The 22844-nt window shown below is 36.0% G+C and overlaps 1 protein-coding gene across 1 annotated transcript in view; it reads left to right on the top strand.

The window, feature by feature from the left end:
• MICAL3 (microtubule associated monooxygenase, calponin and LIM domain containing 3) overlaps nucleotides 1-22844 on the top strand; it is a 254496-nt gene that overhangs the window by 169383 nt on the left and 62269 nt on the right. Inside the window, 3 exon segments of the mRNA XM_051961753.1 lie at nucleotides 13943-14138; nucleotides 20708-20886; nucleotides 20889-20942. Coding sequence (XP_051817713.1) covers nucleotides 13943-14138; nucleotides 20708-20886; nucleotides 20889-20942 — 429 coding nt within the window.

Below are 22844 nucleotides of genomic sequence, written 5' to 3'. Positions count from 1 at the left end.
GGTTACGTGCCAGCTGCTCGGAAATACTGTTAAACTACTTTGAATCCTGGCCATGTTTGAGATTGCTCCTTTCCCCCAGTCCTTATGGATGTGCTAAACATGTCACCCAATTTCACACTCTATGGTCTTTAGAATTATAGTAACTAAAAATTTAAATAGTCATAAATAAGGCTTATATTACATTTCATTTTAGAGATTTCACCTGAGAGAGAACAGGTTGGTTTTTTAATTTTCTTAAATAGGGCTGGAGAGAAGTACCTCAATCTGATGATTTAGACTGTAATAAGAGGCATAATATTATCTGGTAGTCCTTCACAAGGATGCCTGCCTGTATTCTGAGTTTTCTTACAGAAGGGGTATTGGCCCAGGGCATACGTCACAGACAAACAAAAGAACCATTTCCCTGGCTGCTTGCTCAATGCTGTAGCTATATTTGTTATATAGGATTTTTGTTCTTGTTTCTCAGTTAGGGTAACTTTCTCTAATCAGTCATTGTTTTCTGTATTTGTATTCTTTCTTCTTTATTCACTATCAACCAACAAACAGTCATTCAGAATCTGGAATATACTAAGAGGCAGCACAATGAAATGGTTAGAGACCTAGCCTTGGAGCCATAAAGACCTTCATTCCTCATCTACAAAATAGAGATAGTTCTAGCACCTCTCTCCTGGGGTTGTTAGGAAGATCATATAAGATAATAATCGCAAATGTTATGTAAATGTTAGTCATCATTATCATTATTAAAGTACTATCTTTGACATATACCAGTTTTTTGAGCCTGGGCAGCTTTTGTTTAATTTCTTAGGGCTCCAGGCTATACTCTTAAGACTATAAACAGCTATTCTTATTTTCTTAAGAAAGGACTGTCCTTTTTTCTCTTATATCCATGTCTTCTAACTTCTTGTTTAGTAATAGGTTTACACCTGTTTATATCTCTTGCTGTGGGCAGAACCAGGAGGTATTTTAAATTACTTCCATAATTCTTAATTTATGTGTTTGAAGACTATTTTATTATTTTGTTCTTTTCACACCAAAATGTTCAAGGTTGTTAATATTAGATAGGGTCCTCCAAGGAGCCTGGAATAAGCTAATGTGCTCCCTCTGGAATCCCTGAATATAAAGTTTCTAATTCATTTGAGCTCTTTCATTTTGCTTTTGGCACACCATTGAATTGTATCATCATGCCTTTTGCCCTAAAAAAGGAGCAACTTAAAATATAAATCTGACAACTTAGAAAGGATAGAACAGACATTTATTTAGTCCAGGAACCAGAGACACAAAGGGCGTTGGATGTTGAACCTAGGAGTTTTTATTTGATCTTATGATAATAATAATAACAGCAATAATAACCAATGTTTATTTAGCACTTAACGCAGTGCCAGGCACTGTACTAAGTAGTAATAATGACCCATTAGAATTTGAGTAAGAAAATGACATGGTTGGACATGTAATTTTTAGAAAAACCCCTTTGGCAAATGTGGGAGGAATGCATTGGAGTGGGGAGAAATTGGAAGCAAAGAAGGCCAGTGTATAATAATCCATAAAAGCCTGGGAATATATTTAGGTGAAGACCAAAGGCACAATAATAGATCATGCTTTCTATTAAAATGAAAGCTATGAGCAGAGAGAAGGAAATAAGGGACAATTTTGTTATTCATTTTACTCATGTCCAACTCTCTGTTACCCCATTTGGGGTTTTCTAGGCAAAAATATTGGAATGGTTTGCCATTTCCTTTTTCAGCTTATTTTACAAATTAGGAACTGAGGCAAACATTGCTGAGTGACTTGTCCAGGGTCACACAGATAGTAAATATCTGAGTCCAGATTTGAACTAATAAAGATAAGCCTTTCTGACTTAAGATCTGGTACTCTCTATTGTGCCATCTTGCTGCTCAAAGGGAAAATTAGTTGGTCAAATACTTTGGAGTATAAAAACCTTGAAAAACTCACCTTAAAGCCTGGATGGTATCCATACATCCCTTTTAAAATTTTTTTCTGCCTCTTTAATTCTTGGCTTTCCTTTTTCTTGTTGTCTTATGAAATATTTAATTCAGAATTTCCAAACTTTCCTGTACTTAAAGATCTCTATAGTAATTCTAATTGATTGTGTAACCAAATTAACCCAGTAGCCCAGTATCAGTTCATTTATAACTAAAGATGAATAGGAATTTCATCTGTTATTTATTTATTAGTGGGGAGGGGCTGGTTTCATAATATTTGCTACCTTGCTTGGGGAATATGTTTTTTCTAAAAAAAAAAATTAATTCATATTCTACATCAGTGAGTTACCATAGAGGGGAGAAAAAAACTTATTGTAGCATAGAAATAAGGAGGCAAAGGATGACTTTACCCTGGCAACATTGTATTTATTTTAGTTTTTATGTAGTTTATTTTTCTGGTTTCCTAAACAGGAGGAGCCTTTTCTAAAGGCAGAATGGTCATCACATTCCCAGAATGAGAGAATAACTGTAAAAGGCATAAAAATGTTCAGCAGAACATGTCACATCTACTAAGTTAAATAAGCAGAGGAGGGAATAGAAAGCAATTTTCTATGATTATAATATCTTTACACTAAGCAAAAGAAGATTTTGTATAAACTAAAAGACTTTATAACCTGCTTTTAATAAATCTTTTCTCCCTAAGTTCTAAATTGGGAGCTATTTTCTCTGCTTAAAAACAGCTGGATGTCCCTTCATTCACAATAGCACTGTTAACATATTTAGTCACTGAAATGGTAATATCTTAGAGTCAGATAGCAACTCACTGTTCCATTGGGAGAAGACAGTAATACAAGGCAGCTCATTTCAACCTTAGATAGCAATCCAAAGTGTCATTTAAAGAAGTTAGATGGTGTAATAGAATGCAGAAATTGGAATCACTGTTTAACTTCCTTCCACCTCAGTTTCTACATGTTAAATGGGATTGATGAATGATCTAAATGAATGAGCTAAATGAATGTCAGTTATTACTTATATTACTTTCACTTTTACCAATTTCCAAATTCATGTCTCCCCCATTTTTAAAGATAGGAGGAAAGGAGAGCATATGAAGAATTGTGGGAGAATACAATATTCTGCCTAACTCAGGCAGAATAAACAAAAGACTAATATAACATGGATATGCTGGCTGCCATCCCAGCACCCCTTTCTTAATGTTTTAGGAAGAAAGGTGAGTGTAGAAAGGAAGGAAATCCTAGAGAAACTTGGGAAATATTTCTGAGAATCGTAGTAGACGCAGAGCAGAGAAGGGAAAGTGTTTTTTTCCTTTCCTTCCCCCCGTCTCTTCCTCTCCCCAAAATGTGGTAAGACTTTAAACTTGTGGTGCTAATCTCAGGAGCAGCTAGGTGGTTCAGTACAGGTCCAGCATCCTATTCTGTTTTGTCTTCTCACTTTAAGCTGCTACTTCAGTTCATGAAAAGAGTTCAAGAGACAGCATTTATGGGACAAAGAAAAGAAAACATCTAAAGTGACTTTAATTAGTTTCCTCTGAAGAATGCAAGTACAAAATACATAGAAGGTTTTATAAACATTGAAGCAACAATGCACACATATAACTCAGAATGAAGAGCCAGGAGAAAGGATTTCTCTGTGCTAAAGTGATGATTGCTTTTTTCTAAACTAAATAGTCTGCGAGAATTCTTTGTGGTAAGGGATGGTTCCCTGGAAGAGAAAGATGTATAGAGGGAACTGTACAGGGGGAAATTCGTATCACATTACTACAAAATATATCAAATAGAGAACCCGAGTTCAAATCTGGTTTCGGAGATTTAACTAACTTCTAGATCCTGAAAAGTCACTTAATTTTGATTTCTTCCAAAAATAAAATATATATAAACTGGCTTTTTGACTGAGTAAATCACTTCTCTGTACCTCAAGTGCCTCTCCAAGATTTTAAATTACAATTGCGTTACCAATCCATATCAGGACAAGAATTTTATACAAAGGGAGTTCACCACTCCCAGGAAACTATAGTCTAAATTCTGCCCTGCCCCACACCCAAAATGGAATCATCTTTTTGGAATTATGGAGTCCCATTCTTAGGCAAAAGCTACAATTTACATTCTTGAACTATGTTTCTTCCAGCCAATGAGTGAAAGCATTGGACTATAAATTCAAATTCAAATCGGAGACTAGATATCTCTTTTTACCAATAAATTGAAGTGAAATGTTTAGGCATTTAGCTGTTAATTAAGGGTAAGTAGGATAAATACCCCCCAATTTAGAAGGAGATTACGTAGAGCCAATGGGACTTCTACTATTATAACCTACCTCTGGAAGTGTATTATGTTAGGTAAAAATGATTGACACCTCTGAGTCATGCCCTGGATCAACTCGCCAACATGTTTTCCAAGGCTTTGCCACACTATATCAATTTCAAACTCATTCACCCCTGGACATATATAGAAGAGGAAGAAAAAGGAATGGGGACACTGCCCAGAGATGAATGTGCAGCAGAACTAAGCAAAAAAAAAAAAAAAAAAATCCAAGTATTCTTACCCTGTGTTCCCGACATGCGGCTAGATGGTGTCACCTAAGCCCTCTCAGCTGCTGACCCCACTCAGCATCATGTTTCACAGCATCCCTGGCTCCCACTGAAGGAAGAAGAGAGAACAGTCAGACAGAGGGCATCGTCCTTTAGTGCTTTTTCTATCTAGCTTTCAGATTTATTTAAGACCAGTCAAACTGGGAAAAAGAAAGACCTCTGTAAACTTATCCTTTTAGGGAAAAAATAAATCAATATTAATGTTAAGATGGTGAGGGCAGCATCTCTTACAAAACAGAAGCATTAGCGCCTTAAAAAAAATTTTTTTTCCTATTTAGAATAAGGCTAGGATCTTTTTTAGTGCTTCTTTTTTTAATTTTACTCAATTGTAGTACTACTTCGATGCCAGAAGTTGTATAGAGGTAGCCCTGGCTTCCCTACCTAGCTGTGCAGGTTCTGCTGTTCTACAAAATCTTGCAGTACAGTATGGGTAATGCATGTGCTTTCTGAGAACCAGCCCAAGTGTGGAGAGGGTCATCCCTTGCAGTCTGCCCACTAGGTGATAAATTCTTTGGCCATGACAACCAAACCAAACAGCGATCCTCATGGTGGCTTGGGTTGTGACTGGATGACTTACTCAAGAATCAGTTTCAAAAATAGACCAACCCTTTTCTCCTACTTTCAGATGCAAGATCTCGGAATAAATATTATTGTGCCCCTTGGGAGGTAGATACTGGCACAGATGAGTACTGACCAACTGTTCTGACCCAAAAGGTTTCTCTGCAACTCACCAGTTCTCTCTCGTTATTGATATCTTCATTCCCTAGCTTATTAGCCTGGTCTTCTAAGCATCAGCTGGAGGGTGACCCCCAGTGGTAGGTGTACTATATATAAAGTAGTGTTTCTGACTCAGCTGTATCATTTGCATGTGTCTCAATTTCAGTTATTACATCCATTAGGCTTGAAAATAGTAAAAGATTCTAATTTTATTTTTATTCTCAGCTGTATTTTGAGGTTGTAGAGTGGTGACTGGTTAGCCTATTTTTGGTGGCTATAGATTCTTGATTCTTGCCAACAAAAGTATTTTTAAAATTGGACCCCACATATCATTAGTGGCTGAGCCTTTTCCAGCTTCTTTCAGACCCACTTCTCTGTACCCACCCATTCCAGCACCCTGGTCCTATAGCAGGAATCAGAATACCTCTGGATTCCCATGACCATTTCCACTCAGCAACCTCTCCTCCTTTGAGATCCACTTTATCCAAATTTATCACCCAATCCAGATCCTACTAGGTGCTGTTTACCTGCCCCCACGTCACTCTTTTTCCTTTCTTAAGACACTTGATACTTGGCTCACAGTCTTGTTTATAAATGTTGATGTTCCTTTAAACATACTCACTTCCCAGTTCTTCCATCTAATCAACTCCCGTGACTTATTCCATCCCCTCTTCAATTCCCAGGGATGGTCATATCTTTGATCTCACCATCGCCCACAAGTGTTCACCTCTGTGGTTGAGAACTCTGAAATTTTTTTAGGCTCCTGTCATTCCATCTCTTCCTGTGTGTTGGTCTTTTGTCTTTATTATGATTTTAATCGCTCTGCCCCTTAAATTATTTTCCGAGGCACTCACTGCTGCTCTGTTGACTTTCTTCCTTTGACTCTTTAGTTAACTAGTTCAACTCAGTCCTTCATGCCCCATTCTGTTGCCACTTATACCCAATCAAACCTTATGTTTAGGGGTTATTAGGGTAGATCACCATCTGCCTCCTGGACTTTTAAGTGTGTATTACTGAATAGTATCCACCACTTATTTGTTATCCAATCTCAACAGGATCCTCCCTAATCAATTCTCTATCCCACTCCAGTCCTTTTCTCTCCTTGCACCTTCTAAATTAACTTCTATACTATCACAGCTAAGAATATGGATGTCATTTACCATCATTTCCTCTTCTCCCCTTTTCTGTTATAGCAAAGAAAACCACTACTTAAAAAATGTATTTTGTTGTTTGTTTGTTTTTTTTTTTGGTGACACAGTCAGGGTTAAATGACTTGCCCAGGATCACACAGGCAGTGTCAAGTGTCTGAGGGTAGATTTGAATTCAGTTCTTTCTGACTCCAGGACCAGTGCTGTATCCACTGAACCACCTGGCTACCCTGCCTGCTTACAGTTTGGTAGACAAGTCGATAAAGGGCTTTATTTACCTATAAGCCAAGTCAGGGAGAATCATTCTTTGGTCCATAAGGAAAGAAACAGGAATTTATTAAGCATCTACTATGTGTCAGGAGCTATGCTAAGTGTTTTACAAGTGTTAAAGTTCTCATTTGATTCTCCCAACAACACTGCAAGGCAGGTTCTATTGTTATCCCATTTTACACGTGAGGAAAATGTGGCAGACAGATGTTGCATCTGTCTCAATTACATGTCATGTAAGTATCTGAGGCAGGATTTGAACTTGGGTTTTCCTGACTCCAGACCCAGCCTTTTATCCATTGTAGTGCTTTGCCTCCTCCCTTTTATATAAAGTAAGCAAGCTACTGAGTATGAGCTATTTCCCTTCAGTACACAGGGTTTACAACTGGCTAGTCAGTTCCTGGCCTTAGAAACAATTTATGTTTCAGGGGAGGACATATAAACTTAATTTTCTGACTGTTATTAACCGTAGCGTCCAACTCAGGGTAAACTATATTATTTGTCCTTGATTGCCCTTGCACGAGGCTTAAATCCTCATAAAAGAATCCCTTATAAAGGAATACTAAAATATGGGGATTGAACATTGCTTCCATTTACACTGAAGACATTTATTCTAAAATGACATTTAACACATCAAGGATTATAAGAAAATGCAGGGCACTCCACTCCCTTTATATCATCCCTGGTTCCCCCTTCTTTTAATCCAGTCCCAGATAAAGAGATTTCCCTTCTTCCTGCCAATGCCAACCCATCTATATGTACTCTTGATTCCCTTCTTCCCCAACAGATTTTCCCCTCTCCCTATAATTTTTGTTCTCTTTCTAACACTTTCTTCCCTTATACTTGCAAACCTGACCAAGTCTCTCTCATCCTCTTAAAAAAAAAAAAAAAAACAAATCCCTTACTAGATCCAACTCAAGCTAACTCAAGCTAATAGCTATAGTTCCTTCCTTTTCAGTCAAACTCTTAAAATATTATCTATTTTGCTTCTCTTTTTAAATATTATCTATATTCACTGCTTCCACTTCTGGTTGAGTGGAACTTCAACTTTTGAACCTCTTTGCAGATTCTGACTCTACTGAAATTTTCCTCTCCAAAGTTATCATAATCTCTTAATTGCTGAGTCTGATAGTCTTCCCTAAATTGCCATTCTTTTTGAAGTCTCTGCAGCATTGAACAATATTTACTCCTTTATTCTGCTGAGTAAATTCTCTTCTCTCTGGGTTTTTTGAAACTCCATATTTGATTCCCCCCGCTCCTCCCCAGCTGTCTAACTGTCCCTTCTCAGTGTCTTTTGCTACATCATAATCATCACATTCCCTCAACTGTGAATATACTCTAGGGCTCTGACCTGGAATATATCTTCTCTCTCTCTCTCTCTCTCTCTGTATGTGTGTGTGTGTGTGTGTGTGTATATATATATATATGTATATATATATATATATTCTTTGACATTTGACATACCATGGGCTTAATTGTTATCTCTAAGCAAATACTTCTTGTATTTCCACCCTTAATTTCTTTTCTGAGTTCTAGTACTACGTACCACTTAGGTGTTGGACGTTTTAAACTGGATATCTGGTAGAAATCAAATTAAGCTTGTTTGAAAGTGACTCCTTACCTTTCTGTCGTCACCCTCATCCTCTTAGGAATTCCCCATTCCTCTTGATCAACACCCATCTTTCTAATTACTAGGTTCAATGTCATCCTCATAATTGATTGATTATATCTGGAATACCTTTCCACTTCATCTCTACCTTTTCGAAACGTTATTTTCCTTTGTCTCAATTCAGTTGCCTCCTTCGCCACAGCTGTTGATGCTTTCCCCCAAGTCACTTTGAATATGTTTTGTATCTATCTTTATGTGTACATTTTCTCTTTTCTAGGTAAACTAGAATTTCCCTGAGGGTGGAGAATTATTTTACTTTTGTCTTTGTATTGCCAATTCCCAGCACATAGTAGGGACTTTAAAATGTTAGTTTCATTAAACAAATTTTGTCTCTTTTTGGAGCTATAGTTAACATAGGTGAAAATTTCAAACAGGTAGATCTGCCCCAAAATGGAATATGCTGAGTTTAGAGATTATTGGTTTCTCTCACTACAAGTCTTGGGGGAAAAGCTGAACAAACCTTATAATATCATAGAGAAGATTCTTTTTCAGGATTAGATTTCCTCATGTTCTTTTCAGTTTTGAGATTCTATGATCTTGAGCTTTGAGCTTGTACCCCTGAAGTAGGACAAATGACAGCTACATTCAGCTGTCCTGATTATTAAAAAAAAAAAACATACAATGAGACAATTTTTAATGCTTCTGAACTATGAATTGTAACTATATCCCCTTTGGGGGACTGATGTATGAATAAACCCAACAGCTTAGAGCATTTCTGGTTTCTTTTTTGGTTCTTGGGGCCAAGCCTTAATTAAATCAACATTTCTTCTCCCTTAAGTGGGATGGTATTTCACCGCCAATTTTCCTTGCTTGATGATATATTAGTCAGTGGTTCTTGTAAACACTCTAGAGAAATAACACTGGAAGGAAGGAAGAATGTCACTCCAAAATAGATTGACAGAGTCTTACTATAGGGTAAAGCGTTGTATCCTTCCAGGAAATAAAAAGGGAAATCTGATTGGTTGGTGAAGAACCATCATGGTCTGATTCTCAAAGGGTAAAAAAAGCACTACCTTTTATAGAGCAGTATTCTGTTCTTTGCCAATGTTGTCCTGTTATTCACAGGTATTCAGCAACAAGTCTTACTGATTTATTATCCTTTTTTGTTTCCTCAAGTTAAATTTGTTCAGCCTCTGATCTTATCACAGTAAATTTTATTTTCTCTGATAGCAATGCCTCAAAGGCAGTCACTCATAATTCACTGTTTCTCTTTCTGTCTCTCCTTCTCCTTCCATTTATTACATCTCCAGCAGTGACTGTAGGCAATCCTGGAACATTGCTTAGTTGGAGGGCTACTAGTCGTCATTTCTACCAGGATCAAGGGCTAATTTTCATTGCTTTCTTAGCTGTACCTCAAATAAATGCCTTTTTTTTCCCCCTGTTCATCAAATTGAAGAAAAGTTTATGCTTGAGTGATTGAACTTTCCCTCTAACATTCTTTTTCTCCCTCTCATCCCCTTTTAACTTCTCCCTAAGGGAGATTGCCAAAAAGTGAACTAAGAAGGAAATAATAAAATACTGTCATACACAACAGCTTTCTTTTTTTATTAATTCTGGATTGCAGGGAAGCCATATTAAAAGGTAGAATGAGAAATAAGGGGTGACATGAACTATTCTTAATTTTGTAACCTTTGTCCTATTCAACTCATTTCAAGTCTTAATCCATAGAACCACACCTGAAAAAAGAACATAATGAAAACATGTCCTAGTAAAAGATCTGATGCAGTTTAGGATAAAGTAAAGAGTTTTAGGATAAAGATAAAGAAAAGCATACCATCTGCTTTACCTCCTCTCTTTTGCTGTTATTTAAAATCCACATATTCTGTGTCCCACTAAATATCATTTTTAGATTGGTTCTGTTGGTGCAGTGAGCTCAGGTCTGACAATGAAACTGATTACAAAAATAACTCTAGCATGGGTGTATATATTCAAAAATAAGGATATTTGAGAGAGGAAACTCAACAAGCCACGCAAATCCCTATCTTTCCTTTGCTCCATCCATGAATATACCAGATTTTCCTTGCCAGCATATATCAGCACTGCAGTACACCATCTTCTGCAGCATTGAGAGACCTCATTTGAGGACTTTCCTTGCCAAATTTCAGATTTTATTGTAATTCATTTGAATTGTACCCAAGAGACATTTAAATAGTGTAACACTTAGATCCAAAATATTACTGATTCCAGCCTTGAAAATCAGCTCAAAAAACTGGAAGCTGCAAAAATGTTCATCAGTCCATGAAATATGTCAGACTCACATTTATGTATATTGTTCTGTCTCTTTTTTCACTACTGAATCCATGTATACAGTTTATCAAGAGATGTTCAAAACTTTCTAAGAAACCCTAAGAGAATGGAAAAAGAAGAGAGATGGAGAGTGTAATCAATTTATTTTAAGTTCATCATGATCCTCATTCAGATCAAATGAAATTTTGATCTATAACTCCACATCTGGTCTCAACATTGAGTCATTTCCTTAGAAGAACACTTTAACTGTGGCAAGGGACACTATAAAAAGGGAATGAATGACTGAATTTAGTAGTTTTTGTGTCATAGAGAGAGGTGTGGGAAATTGGCACTTAAATTGTAAAGTAGGGGAACTGGGCAAAGAATTTTTTTTTTTTTAAGGGGCAGCTAGATAGCACAGTGAATAGAGCACCAGCCCTGAAGTCAGAAGGACCTCAATTCAAATCTGGTCTCAGACACTTAACACTTCCCAGCTGTGTGACCCTGGGCAAGTCACTTAACTCCAATTGCCTCAGCAAAAGAAACCCCCCCCCTTTTTTTTTTTTTTAATTTCAAGAGTAGATTATTGTGTATTTAACCCTGCCATCTAGGGGAGGGGGTGGGGGGAAGGATGGGAAAAATTGGAACAAAAGGTTTAGCAATTGTCAATGCTGTAAAATTACCCATGCATGTAACTTGTAAATAAAAAGCTATTTAAAAAAAAAAAAAAGAGTAGAAAAGAACATGAGTATATTTAATAAGAAATATTTATTGCTTGGTGCCATGGTGGTAAGAAGGCCATTTATTTAAATAGAGCTTCCTTTGTTGTAAGGATTCAATACCAATTAAATAAGAGTGAGAAAACTCAAAAATAGCAAACTTTTTGTAAACTTATAAAATTTGGCCTAAAAATCTGGCTACTCTTAGCTAGGAGTCAGAAGTGCAGGACTGTAGAAATCTCTCCTAGCAACTAAAGAAGTATAAAGAGATAACTCCAAATAGGTAGATAAAAAAGAAGAAAAAAAGACAATTAAATCTAACTGGATAATTCATTTTTTGCTTTTACTGGTATTAGGATAGTAGGGTGAGCTAATTCCCAATTAAAGGCAGCTGAGCTTTTTCCTTTCCGGAACATGATGAGGAAAGATGAAACCTATCATACATTAAACCTCCTTCATAACTTACCAAGCAGCTATGGTAATGAGTCAGTTTATATTTGATCTTAGAGATAATGGGGGAATTTGTTGTTCAGTCATTTTCAGTCATGCCTGACATTTTGTGACTCCCATTTGGGGTTTTCTAGCAAGAATACTAAAGTGGTTTGCAATTTCTTTTTCTAGTTCAGATCTGAATGAGTCTTCCTGACTCCAGGCCTGATATTCTATCTACTATGCCATCTATCTGCCCCAGGAGGAGAATTACTAGAGTTTATGGAATAGGAGAATGAAATGGTCAAACCTTTACTTTAAGAAAATCACTTTTTTCTTTCTCATTTTTTTTTCTTTTTGATCTGATTTTTCTTGTGCAGCACAATAATTTTTTTTAATTTTTAAAAATTGCAAGTATTTAACATATATTGGATTACTTGCCATCTAGAGGAGGAGGTGGGGGAAGAGAGAGAGAGAATAATTTGGAACACTATGTTTTGCAAGGCTGAATGTTGAATTATCCATGCATATGTTTTGAAAATAAAAGGCTTTAATAAAAAAAATTTTAAAAGAAAATCACTTTGACAGCTGTGCAAACTGATTGGAGTGGGGAGAGATCTGAAACAAGGATGCTGTCATTGTTCAGACAGGAGAGAGGATGAGGCTCCTAAATTAGGTGGTGACTGTGTGAATTGGAAAGATGATGAATGCTTGAGATAAGCTAATGGAGATAGGAATGACAAGGTTTAAACTACATGGATTTGTCAGATGTCAGTGAGGTTGTGGGTCCCAGGAAGGATAGGGGTGTCCTGGACGGCAATAGGGAAATATAAGTATGTGTTTGGCATATAGTACATCTAGATTGAAATGTATAATAAGCTTTTGGAGATGGGATACTGAAACACAGGCGAGAGACCCAAGCTAATTATGTTGATCTGGAAATTATTAGCACAGAGATGACAAATAGGCTCATGGGAGCTGATAAGGTCTCCTAGAAATAGAGAGAATGTGGGATCTGGGACTGCATAAAGCTTTGGGCCCCACATTCACAGAATGATATGGGTGATTTCTGAGGGGAAGACTTGAGAAGAAGCAGTCAGACAGAAACCAGGAGAAAAACCAAGGGAGACCAAAGCCAAATTACCACAAATCAATCTATGTAGGGAATTTTGTTCCTGTAAGGCTATACGAGATAGTTTCTAAGGTTCCTTCCCAAGTGTGACTCTATGATTGTCATCTGGAGAGTAGATTTTTGGAATTAAAAAAACAAAACAAAAAAACATTTAGTTGCACAGCACAATTCTTCAACTCTGATGGGAATTCGTTTACTTTGTGATTCAGTCCCTCCCCCCCCCCCTTTTCCTTTAGTCCAAAAAAGTTCTCAGTAGGGGAATGTAGAATTTTATCCCTCCATGACCTGTCCTGGTGCAGTTATATTTCTTCTAGCAATTGTAATCTTATAATCCCTCAACCTCCGTTCTCAAGATTGGAGTATTTCCCCATTTTGCATCAAATCTAGATCCTTTGCAGTAGATTTCTCAATTCTCTTTTTGGGTTTATCAGTCATTTTTTTTTCCTCTTTGGTTTAATTTTAATACACATTGTTTTATTAATTATGTTGGGAGAGAAAAATCAGAGCAAAGATGGGAGAGATTTTTAAAAAGGCAGAAAAAAATTACATTTAGTCTCCTTAGTTTTTTTTTTTTTTTTTTTCTGGATGCAGCTGGCATTTTCTTTCCAAAGTATATTGGGATTGCTTTGGATCACTAAATTACTGAGAAGAACCAAGTCTTTTATTTCATTATTTCATTGATTGATTATTGAGATTGTTTCATATTATTTCATAATCTTGCTGTTATTGTGTACAATGGTTCTGCTTGTGTCACTTAGCATCAGTTCATGTAAATCTTTCCAGGCCTTTCTAAAATCAGTTTGTTTATTATTTTCTATAGAACAATAATACTCTATTACCTTCATGTCCCACAACTTGTTCAGCTATTCCCCAATTGATGGGCATCCACTCCTTTTCCAATTCTTTATCAACCATTTCTAAAAGGCAACTTTCCTCTGAAGTATAATGAGTGACGACTATCCTGCTGGCTCTAAAAGTGCTCTGTTCCTACTGATGCCTCCTTCTTTCTCCCCTCACCTATCCCCAAACACACTGCTTTCACTGCAGACTTTGAATTCAAATCTCAGTACTTTGCTTCTTAATTGTCTTTCAGGTTCAAGTGTGAATGGCTTAGAGGAGCCCAGCCTTGCCAAGAGATTGAAAGGTACCCCAGAAAGGATTGAGCTGGAGAATTATAGGCTGTCCATGAAACAGGCAGAAGAACTTGAAGAGGTTCCTGAGGAAACTCTAGCAGAACACAATCTGAGCAGCGTGTTGGACAAAGGGACCGAAGAGGACGTGGCAAGCAGGTTATTATGTAACATAGATGCCTTCAACCCCTTTATGTTCTTGTTCATCCCATTTCAAGCAATGTCATCCAGTGGATTTCCAAATGAATTTGGCCCATCTTCTAAAGGAAAAATAAACAGAAAATACACACACACACACACACAACAGCAACAATTTTCCACTTTACAAAGGCTTTCACACACACAATTTCATTTCATCCTCAAAACAAGTCTGTGAAGTGGATAGAATAAATGTTATTCTTATCAAAGCTGAGGAGACTGGAATTACATCCGTACTTTATATAATGAGGAAGCAGAAAAGTTGATCTTCAAGCCCAGATTTTCTCACTTCAAAATTGCTGCCCTGGCCATTTTACTGCCTGTCTTTGTTCTAACCTAAGTGTCTTAACAACTGATTTACCACTATTTAATTTAAAAATTCAGCAAGTAAATATTCTAAAAATAACAATAAAAGTGTTATTATAAAAAAAAATTCAGCAAGTATTTAATAGGTTTTGTATGTCTAGCACTGTACCTCGTTACTAGGAAGAGTACAAAAAATCCACTTAAGTTATTTATTTATTTTTTTTTTTTTTACAAAGTTCACATTTTAAAATCATTGTTCCCTGTGGGGTCGATAGTTAAGTTCACCTTGAGACCTTATTCAGGGCTTAACCAAGTCTAAACTAAAAGATCAGCAGTTTCTCACATTTCATGACTCTTTTCTTCAAACCAGTCATCCATAGAGCAGGATGACATAATGGATAACTGTTTTCCTTGGTACCTGCACTTCTAGCACGTACACTAGTAATACCACCTTTGTTATCACTCTAAGAGATAACACAGTGGATAGAGCATCATGTCTAGAGATAGGAGTACTTTTCAAATTCAACCTCAGATATTTACTAGCTATGTAATTATGAGCAAGTCACTTAACTCTGGTTGCCTCTGTTTCCTCATCTGTAAAATAAGCTGGAGAAAGAAATGGCAAAAATACTTTGACAAGAAAACCTCAAATGGGTTCATGAAGAATAGGACATGACTCAAAAAAAAAAAAAAAATCACAGAGACCAAGCATTATTTCTTAATGGATGTGATAATATGACCAAAAACTTCTCAAAAGAATTGCAAATTACAAACACCCATATAAAAGAATGTTTCCAATCATTAATAATAATAATTTAGATCAAAACAACTCTGAAGTTTCTTCTTATACCCATTTAATAGATAAAAGTAACAAAAGATGTGAATAATCAATATTAGAGAAAAGTTGGTTCAATGTTTGACCATATTGGAAAGCAATTTTGGAATTATGTTAAGAAAAGTGTCTATATCCTCAGACTTTGAGAAGCTCTTGCTAGTCGTCAACTCCAAAAGAAAAATCCTAAAACATCACAATATTTGTAGCAGCATTTGTTTTAGGCAAGAATAGAAACAAAGTAATTGCCCTTTAGCTGGATAATGTCTACACAAATTGGAGTATGAGAATCTAATAGAATATTACCGTGTTATAAAAATATGTAGATTAATAAGAAGTATCAGAAGGTTAATGCACCAATGTGTAGTGATTTTAAAATAGAAAATAATATACACAATAATGATAATGGTAGAAATTGAAAGGATTGGGGGGAAAAAAAATCTTGAAGAGGTTCCTGAGAAAACTCTAGCAGAACACAATCTGAGCAGCATATTAGAAACTGAATTTAGTTAGTGTATTTTAGTTCAAAACTGAATTTAGTGTAATTATACTGATCAAACATTGCCCTAAGAAGGGAGGACAAATATGTACCTACTTTTATGAGGAGGAGGAAGAGTAGAGAAGGAAAAATGTACAACGTGAGTGTATCGTAGAACTTACTTATGCTGTTGGACTGAATGGATGTGATGGTCACTTTTATTGAAGTATTTTTTTTTTCCTTCTTTGTTTTGTTTCTGAGAAGGGAAGATGGTAGGCATACATTTTAGGTAAAATTGATGTTAGGGCAGCTAAGTGGTACAATGTCTGGAATCAGAAAGACTCATCTTCCAGAGTTCAAATTCCTTAGATTTTTACTAGATGTGTGACTCTGGGCAAGGCACTTAAAACATTTTGCCTTAGTTTCCTCATTTGTAAAATGAACTAGAGAAGAAAATGGCAAATCGTTCCAGTCTCTTTGCCAAGAAAACACGAAATGGGATCTGGAAGAATTAGACATCCCTGAAAACAGCTGAACAACAAAAGGTTATGTTAAAAACAAAAGATAGATATAAAACTTTTTTTTTTTTTTTAAGATAGCAGAGTGAGGTAAACTTGGAGCATGTATCATGTTGGGATGGGAAGGGTTGGGGGATTGTATCTTGTTCTTTTTAAAGAAAAAGTTCAAGCAGTAGTATTTCTGAAATGGATTTCACTGATTCCAGCCCAGAGGCAAGGAATTGATAGGTCCTACCTTATAATCCCTCTAATTCTATAGCATTTCTATTGAGGGTTTGTTTTTTACCAATCCTGGAGGGAACTTCTTAAGCCAGTGCAAATCAGCAACTGTTCCACAATTCAAGTGTATTAGAGAACTGACTCGGGAATAGGAAGGGTAAGAAAATCATTTTCTGAAGAGAATACTATCTTTATATGTTAAAAGTAGAATTTGAATCCAGGTCTGCCCAAATCACAATAATAGTTCACCACTACATTCTTCCTTCTACTGTCAATTTTTATAGTATTTTTCTGATCACAGGTCCTGGTGACCTGTCTTAAAATGTGATTCTACTCCTGTGAGAGTGCTAAGTGATTTCTCCTAGACTCCTTGGGGTATTTCCTTAGTTCTACGTAATCACCCTCCCATCTTAAAATACAGAAAAGCTGATTTTCCCTGTTGTGCTTTTTGTGGATTCACTGGCTCACTGTGTTTGCCAGGACATTGGCTTCCAGGCCATGTAATAAGAGGAAGAACTGACAAACCACAGCTTCCTTTCTTCTTCCACACCCTTCCTCTTGGCTCTTCAAAGGTCAGGCACCCAAAGTCCAACCCAGATAAGGGCCAGGGAATATAAAGTGAGCCCTAAGATAAAGAATTTACATTGTGACTATTATGTGACACAGAAGGTCTATGAAGGGGAATAGTAGCCTGTTCCATGAACTGGATTCTCCATGGAAATAACAACATAGCAGTTAGTATTATTAATGTTACAAAGGAAAAAAAAAAAAAAAAAAAGAACAAATAAAACAAGACAAAAAAAAAAAAAAAAAACAGCTGGCAATACCTGAAAGTTTTCTTTCTCTTCCCCGGTGGGAAAAGAAAATTCAGTCTTAATAAAACATTCTGAATATAACAGGGTTTCTCAGAAACAAACTTTAAACTGAACTTTTATTTTTATGGGAAAAAGATAGGAACATAATAGGAAAAGTTTTATGTTTTAAAAGTTATTGTTAGATAATTTGATTCATTCATTTGATATCTAGACTTGCATAAAAATCAAACTGTGGAAACATTATTCTTAGTCTTACATTTTTAACATTTTCATTGTGGTCTTTCTTATAGATCCATTTCCCTCTTTTGCAGTTAACAAAAGATGATCTATGATCTATGAAAGAGGGTCCTATAGATCCACCACTCCCCAAATATCTTTCCTCTTTCTCCCCCTATTTCTGCCTCAGATTGGTAGAAAGAAACCAAGCAAATCTCTATTCTGTTATTCCCCATCCATGAACAGGAATGCTTTTTTCCTTTCTTCTTAAGAGGAACAAGCAGTTAATTTGTCAAAGGCGTTGAATTCCTTTGAAAAGCATCAAAAAAATAAAAAGCAATTGTTAGTGATTATTAATATTATTATATACTGTAGTGTAGCAGATAAAATGTATGCTTAGAGTATGAGACATGGCTTCTAATTCAGTCTCAGGTTTTTTTTTTATTTTATTTTCCTTGATATTTTGATTTTATGTCACTTCCATTTCCAAATAAATTATTCTCATCAGAAAGTCCTAGAATTTTAATGTTTATTTAGGGTTGAATGTTGTGTAGAGAATGGGGAAGAAAATACACACTATGAAAAAAATAAAAATAATAAATTTCTAGGAGAGAAGTGATTTTTAAAAATAACCAACATAACTACCATATATGTAATTAATATAACATGTCCATAGACCCCCACTTCTGCAGAAAAGAGAAGGAGATGGATAAATTTTCTCAACTCCTCTCTGGGTCCAAGCTTGAGCATTTTAATTATTATATATTACCATTATTTTCAGTTTCAGGGTTTTTGTTCATTGTGTTTCTTTTGTTGTAGTCATCATATATATATAGCTATCTCTATATAGCTATATATATATATATAGATATATAGATATCCAGGTTTGATGATTTTACTGACTCTTTGTAAAGCAGCTACCACAGTTCATTTAAGGCTTGTTTCTAAATTGTTCATTTTCCTCCTTTCTATTGTGGTATGACCTTGGGCAGGTCACTTAACTTTTCATTCAAAATGGTAATATTTGGGTATCTGCCAGGGCTTTTTTGAGAAAAGAACTTTGCAAACTTTCTACAAATGTTTATTATTATTATTATTATTGTTTGCTACTATTATTATTAAAATAAATTCTAAAAATAAACAGTAAAAACACAAGTTAAAGCAAACTCTTTGCATACCTAAAACTACAGTATTGTACCAAGCTGTACACCTTCAGAACATTATCGATCAGCATCCCTAACTTTGATAAGACACATTTCTCCCACCCTAAGTACATATATCTTATTTGAGGTCACTCATGTAGTCATTTTAAAGCCTTCCTGAAGAATTATATTTCAGAGTTAATAGACCATGGACGCAGATCTAAGAGGGAAAAAATTCCCTACCATTTGTTTGGGGGTTGTGGGGGGGTGTGTGTGTGGAAGGAATTTGTTTTTCTCAGGGCAGGAACATTCCACAAGTTTGAAGGTAGCTTGGATTTCATTCAAATTCTACCTTTAACTCTGTTATTCATGTAAAAAAAAAATGAAAAAAATGAACAGTTAATCGAGCATTTATTAAGTGTCTCCTGTATATAGGTACTGGGGATGCAAAAGCAGACATTAAACTCTTCCTACCCACGTGTAGCTTACATTCAGAGGAGTCAGCTGGCATGTTTTTCTAGACAGTGAGAATTCATGCTTCCATCCTGAATGTATCATGTAGAACTACCTCAGCACAATAAGTGCTGCTTATTGTTATTTTTCCAAGCTCTGAATAGCAATATATGGGCTAAGGACAGAAGTTGTCTACAGGGCTATAACACCAGATGTTGGAATGTTAGTTTCCATTTATTTCCCCTAGGTCATGAGCTCTGTATTTTTCCAGTAAGATTAACTAAATTTGTTTTTATTATTGTGTCTTTTCTGGCTCTATTGCCTGCTTTTCTTTGTGTATTTTCTCCCATCCTTTCCTCTCTTTCTCCTTTCTTTTGTCAGCTCGTCTCACTATGAAGGACTCAGTATAACACTGACAATCTTTCTTCACTTTCTCCACCATACAATATATGTATGATCATCACTGGTCATTCTTACTTTGGAAAGACTTTGAAAACACAGGAGGTAGTTATAGGAGAGAAACCATTATCAGGTGGGGATATAGGTAGGGGGTCAAGAAAGGCTTCATGCAGAAAAATTTGCCTGAATAAAAGAAGAATGGGGGTTCCAAGAGTTGCAGGTAGAGGTCTTCATTCCAGGTTTGCAGGACAGCCAGTGGCAAAGACATGGAGATAAGCAATGGAGTATGGTGAATGAGGAGAGAAGGCCGTTTCAGCTGTATCTCAGAGACAGAGATAATGTCTAATGAGCCTGAAAATGTGATTTAGGGATAACTTGTATAGGGCTTTAAATAATAAGCATATGAGTTTCTATTTTATTCTGTAGGCAAACTGAAAACAATTCAGATTGGTTGAGAAAGTTATTGACATGGTCAGATCTATACTTAAGGAAAGTTATTTTAATAGAAGTATGTAAGATGGACTAGAATAGTGAGACTTCTCTCAATGAGACCAATTAGAAGGATGTTTCAGTAATCTAGACAAAAGGATGAGAGCCTTAACTAGGCAAACATTTCTTAAGCACCTACTATATCTAAGCCATTGTACTCAGTGCCTTAAAATATTTCATTTGATCCTTACAACAACCTTAGAAGTAGATGACATTGTTATCCCCATTTTACAATTAAGGAAACTGAGGCAGGCAGAAGTTAAGTAATTTTCCCAGAGTTTCACCACTAATAAATACCTGAAGTTGAATTTGAATTCAGGTCTTCCCGACTCCAGGTCCAGCATTCTAGCCACACTTCTGATAGAAGAAAAGGACTTAGACAGAAGGGATAATTGTGATTATATATGTGGGGTGAGAAAAAGCAAGACTTTGAAGAAAATACCAAGACTTGGAACCTGAAATACACTAAATTGACTAACTAAAACTAAAATCCCACAAACTAGATAGCATATCATGAGAAAAGAAGATCTATATTTCTGATATTCCTAAGTTGATGAGTTTGTATCCAACAACAGTTCATGGAAAATAAAAATTGTTTGTCCCTACTTGTTCCCTTTCTGCACTCCATATAAACTTCATTCCTCTCTCTTGGCTTTTCTATAGCAGTTCAGAATCTGAGATGGAGGAAGAAGATGAGGAAGAAGAAGAAGAAGAATCCCATCTTCCCCCTTCAGACCTGGGAGGTGTGCCTTGGAAGGAAGCTGTTCGTATCCATGCTCTTCTCAAAGGGAAGAGTGAGGAGGAGTTGGAAGCCTCAAAACATCATGAACCTGCAAATGAAGATGAGAGGAAGAAGAGGAGGAGGAGGAGGAAGAGGAAGAAGAAGAATCTAGTGAAGGTTAGAAAAATTATGTCTAATCATAACCCCCAAACAATTCCCTAACAAGAATAATTTTATACAATTATGTCTGTGAAGTTCAAAATCTTATTACTAGAACAAAGATACAAAAAGTGATCCTTCCTGGCTCAAAATTTTGGTTTTTCTGTTACTTCAAATTTTTTTTTAAAAAATCCACAGTGGGAACTGGTAGCCTATCTACAGATTCAAAAAGATATTTTGTTTTATTTTTTGCTGAGGCAATTGGGGTTAAGTGACTTGTCCAGAGTCACACAGCTAGGAAGTGATAAGTGTCTGAGACCAGATTTGAACTCAGGTCTTCCTGACTTCCGGGCTGGTGCTCTGTCCACTGTACCACCTAGCTGCCCCCAAAAGATGTTTTTTATAAAGATTCACATTCTGATTATCTGTGCTACTCTTTAGCAAACATTAATAAAAGGGGATAGAGCCATAGTGCAATTGTGAAATTGGTGGGAAGCAAATTAGAGCCTCCCAAATTTAAGTAACTTAAGAACCTTATTCCAAAGTAATTTTTTCTCCTTTTAACTTTCAGTTAAAGAAATCTACTTTAAAAACAGCAGGTAATCCAGTCTTTTTTGTGGGTAACCTGGTTCATTGCCCTAAAAGTTGTGATCTAAAAGTATAGAATCAAATCTTTTTCAGTTCAAATTGAACTGTCATTAATTGGACTGGACACAATGAGATTAATATTTTAAAGGGATATTCCTTTTTCTACTTTTAGAACTTGTTCATTACCCATACTTTATACATTTTCCAAGTCTGTGGGGTTTATTTCTGCATCCTTTTTTAAATCTTTTCTCCTTTTGAATTTCTGGGTGTTTGTACAATTGCTAGTCTTTCTACTTTTTACCTTATAGCTACTGTGGTATCTGATTTGATTGACATATGTAGAGAATTTCCCCCCTTTTCTATCTCTGGTCAGGAATATATTGTTCTTACACTAGAAACGTTGGTCCAGAAACATAAATCTTGCTCTCTAATAACATCTATGTAAGTAGCAGGTCACTCTGCTTTTCTCTTCTGGATCCATTGTTTCCAATTAGCAAGAATGATAATAGTGCTATCTGTGCCTTAAAGCCTTCAGTTTATTACTCAGGACTTGGTCATTTTCAGCAATGTGTTCAGGATCCCTTCTTAAGTATAATTTGTGACCACAAAAATCTGAAGGTAATTTTCTTATTCAACAAGCTTTGAGAAGATCTCCCAAAGGCAGTAAACCTTTCTATGGTGATTATCATATCGAAAATTATCCTTATCAGTTCCCATCTACATTATTTTTCTCTCCTTCCTCTGATTCTTATTGAAAGCTCTCTCCCCTAAAGGTTTTTTTGGCAAACAAGCAGCAGCTTCTTCTCAGAGGATTCATCTGCCCTGTTCCTAATTGTCACTTAAGACCCAAGTGTGCACTGGTCCATCTTCCCTTCCTCTGCATCATCTTTTTTTACCCACTAGCATCTTGAGACTAGACAGGACTTCAGATCCTTTTTCTTTTATGTTTTCCCTTTGAACTTTTTCTTCCTTTCCCTTTTTTAAAAAGAAATAATTCATTCTCCCTTATAATTGACAGAACTGAAAAGTATTCCTCAAAACCCTCTTTCCTTCTAAGAGAAAAACCAGTCTGTACCTTAAACAGAGATAATAATCAATTTACTACTGTGGAAATATACACATAAAATGTTCTTTGTGGATCAATGCAAAATGCTCTGTGATTTCTCACTTCATTGAAAATCTGAGTAAAACCTATGTGACCAACCACTCTGAGAAAGCTTAGATTTTAGAGCTGTCATTTTCCTCTATTAGTTAGCTCTTTTTTCATTTCATTAACATTTTGAATATTAGTTATATCCTTTCTTAATATTCTTTCCCTTGTTTTGTTCACCT

This window comes from Antechinus flavipes, chromosome 5 (assembly GCF_016432865.1).
Source record: "Antechinus flavipes isolate AdamAnt ecotype Samford, QLD, Australia chromosome 5, AdamAnt_v2, whole genome shotgun sequence".
Classification (NCBI taxonomy): Eukaryota; Metazoa; Chordata; class Mammalia; order Dasyuromorphia; family Dasyuridae; genus Antechinus; species Antechinus flavipes.
Note: the sequence above shows the minus strand (reverse complement) of the source record. Positions and strands in the feature narration are given on the sequence as shown.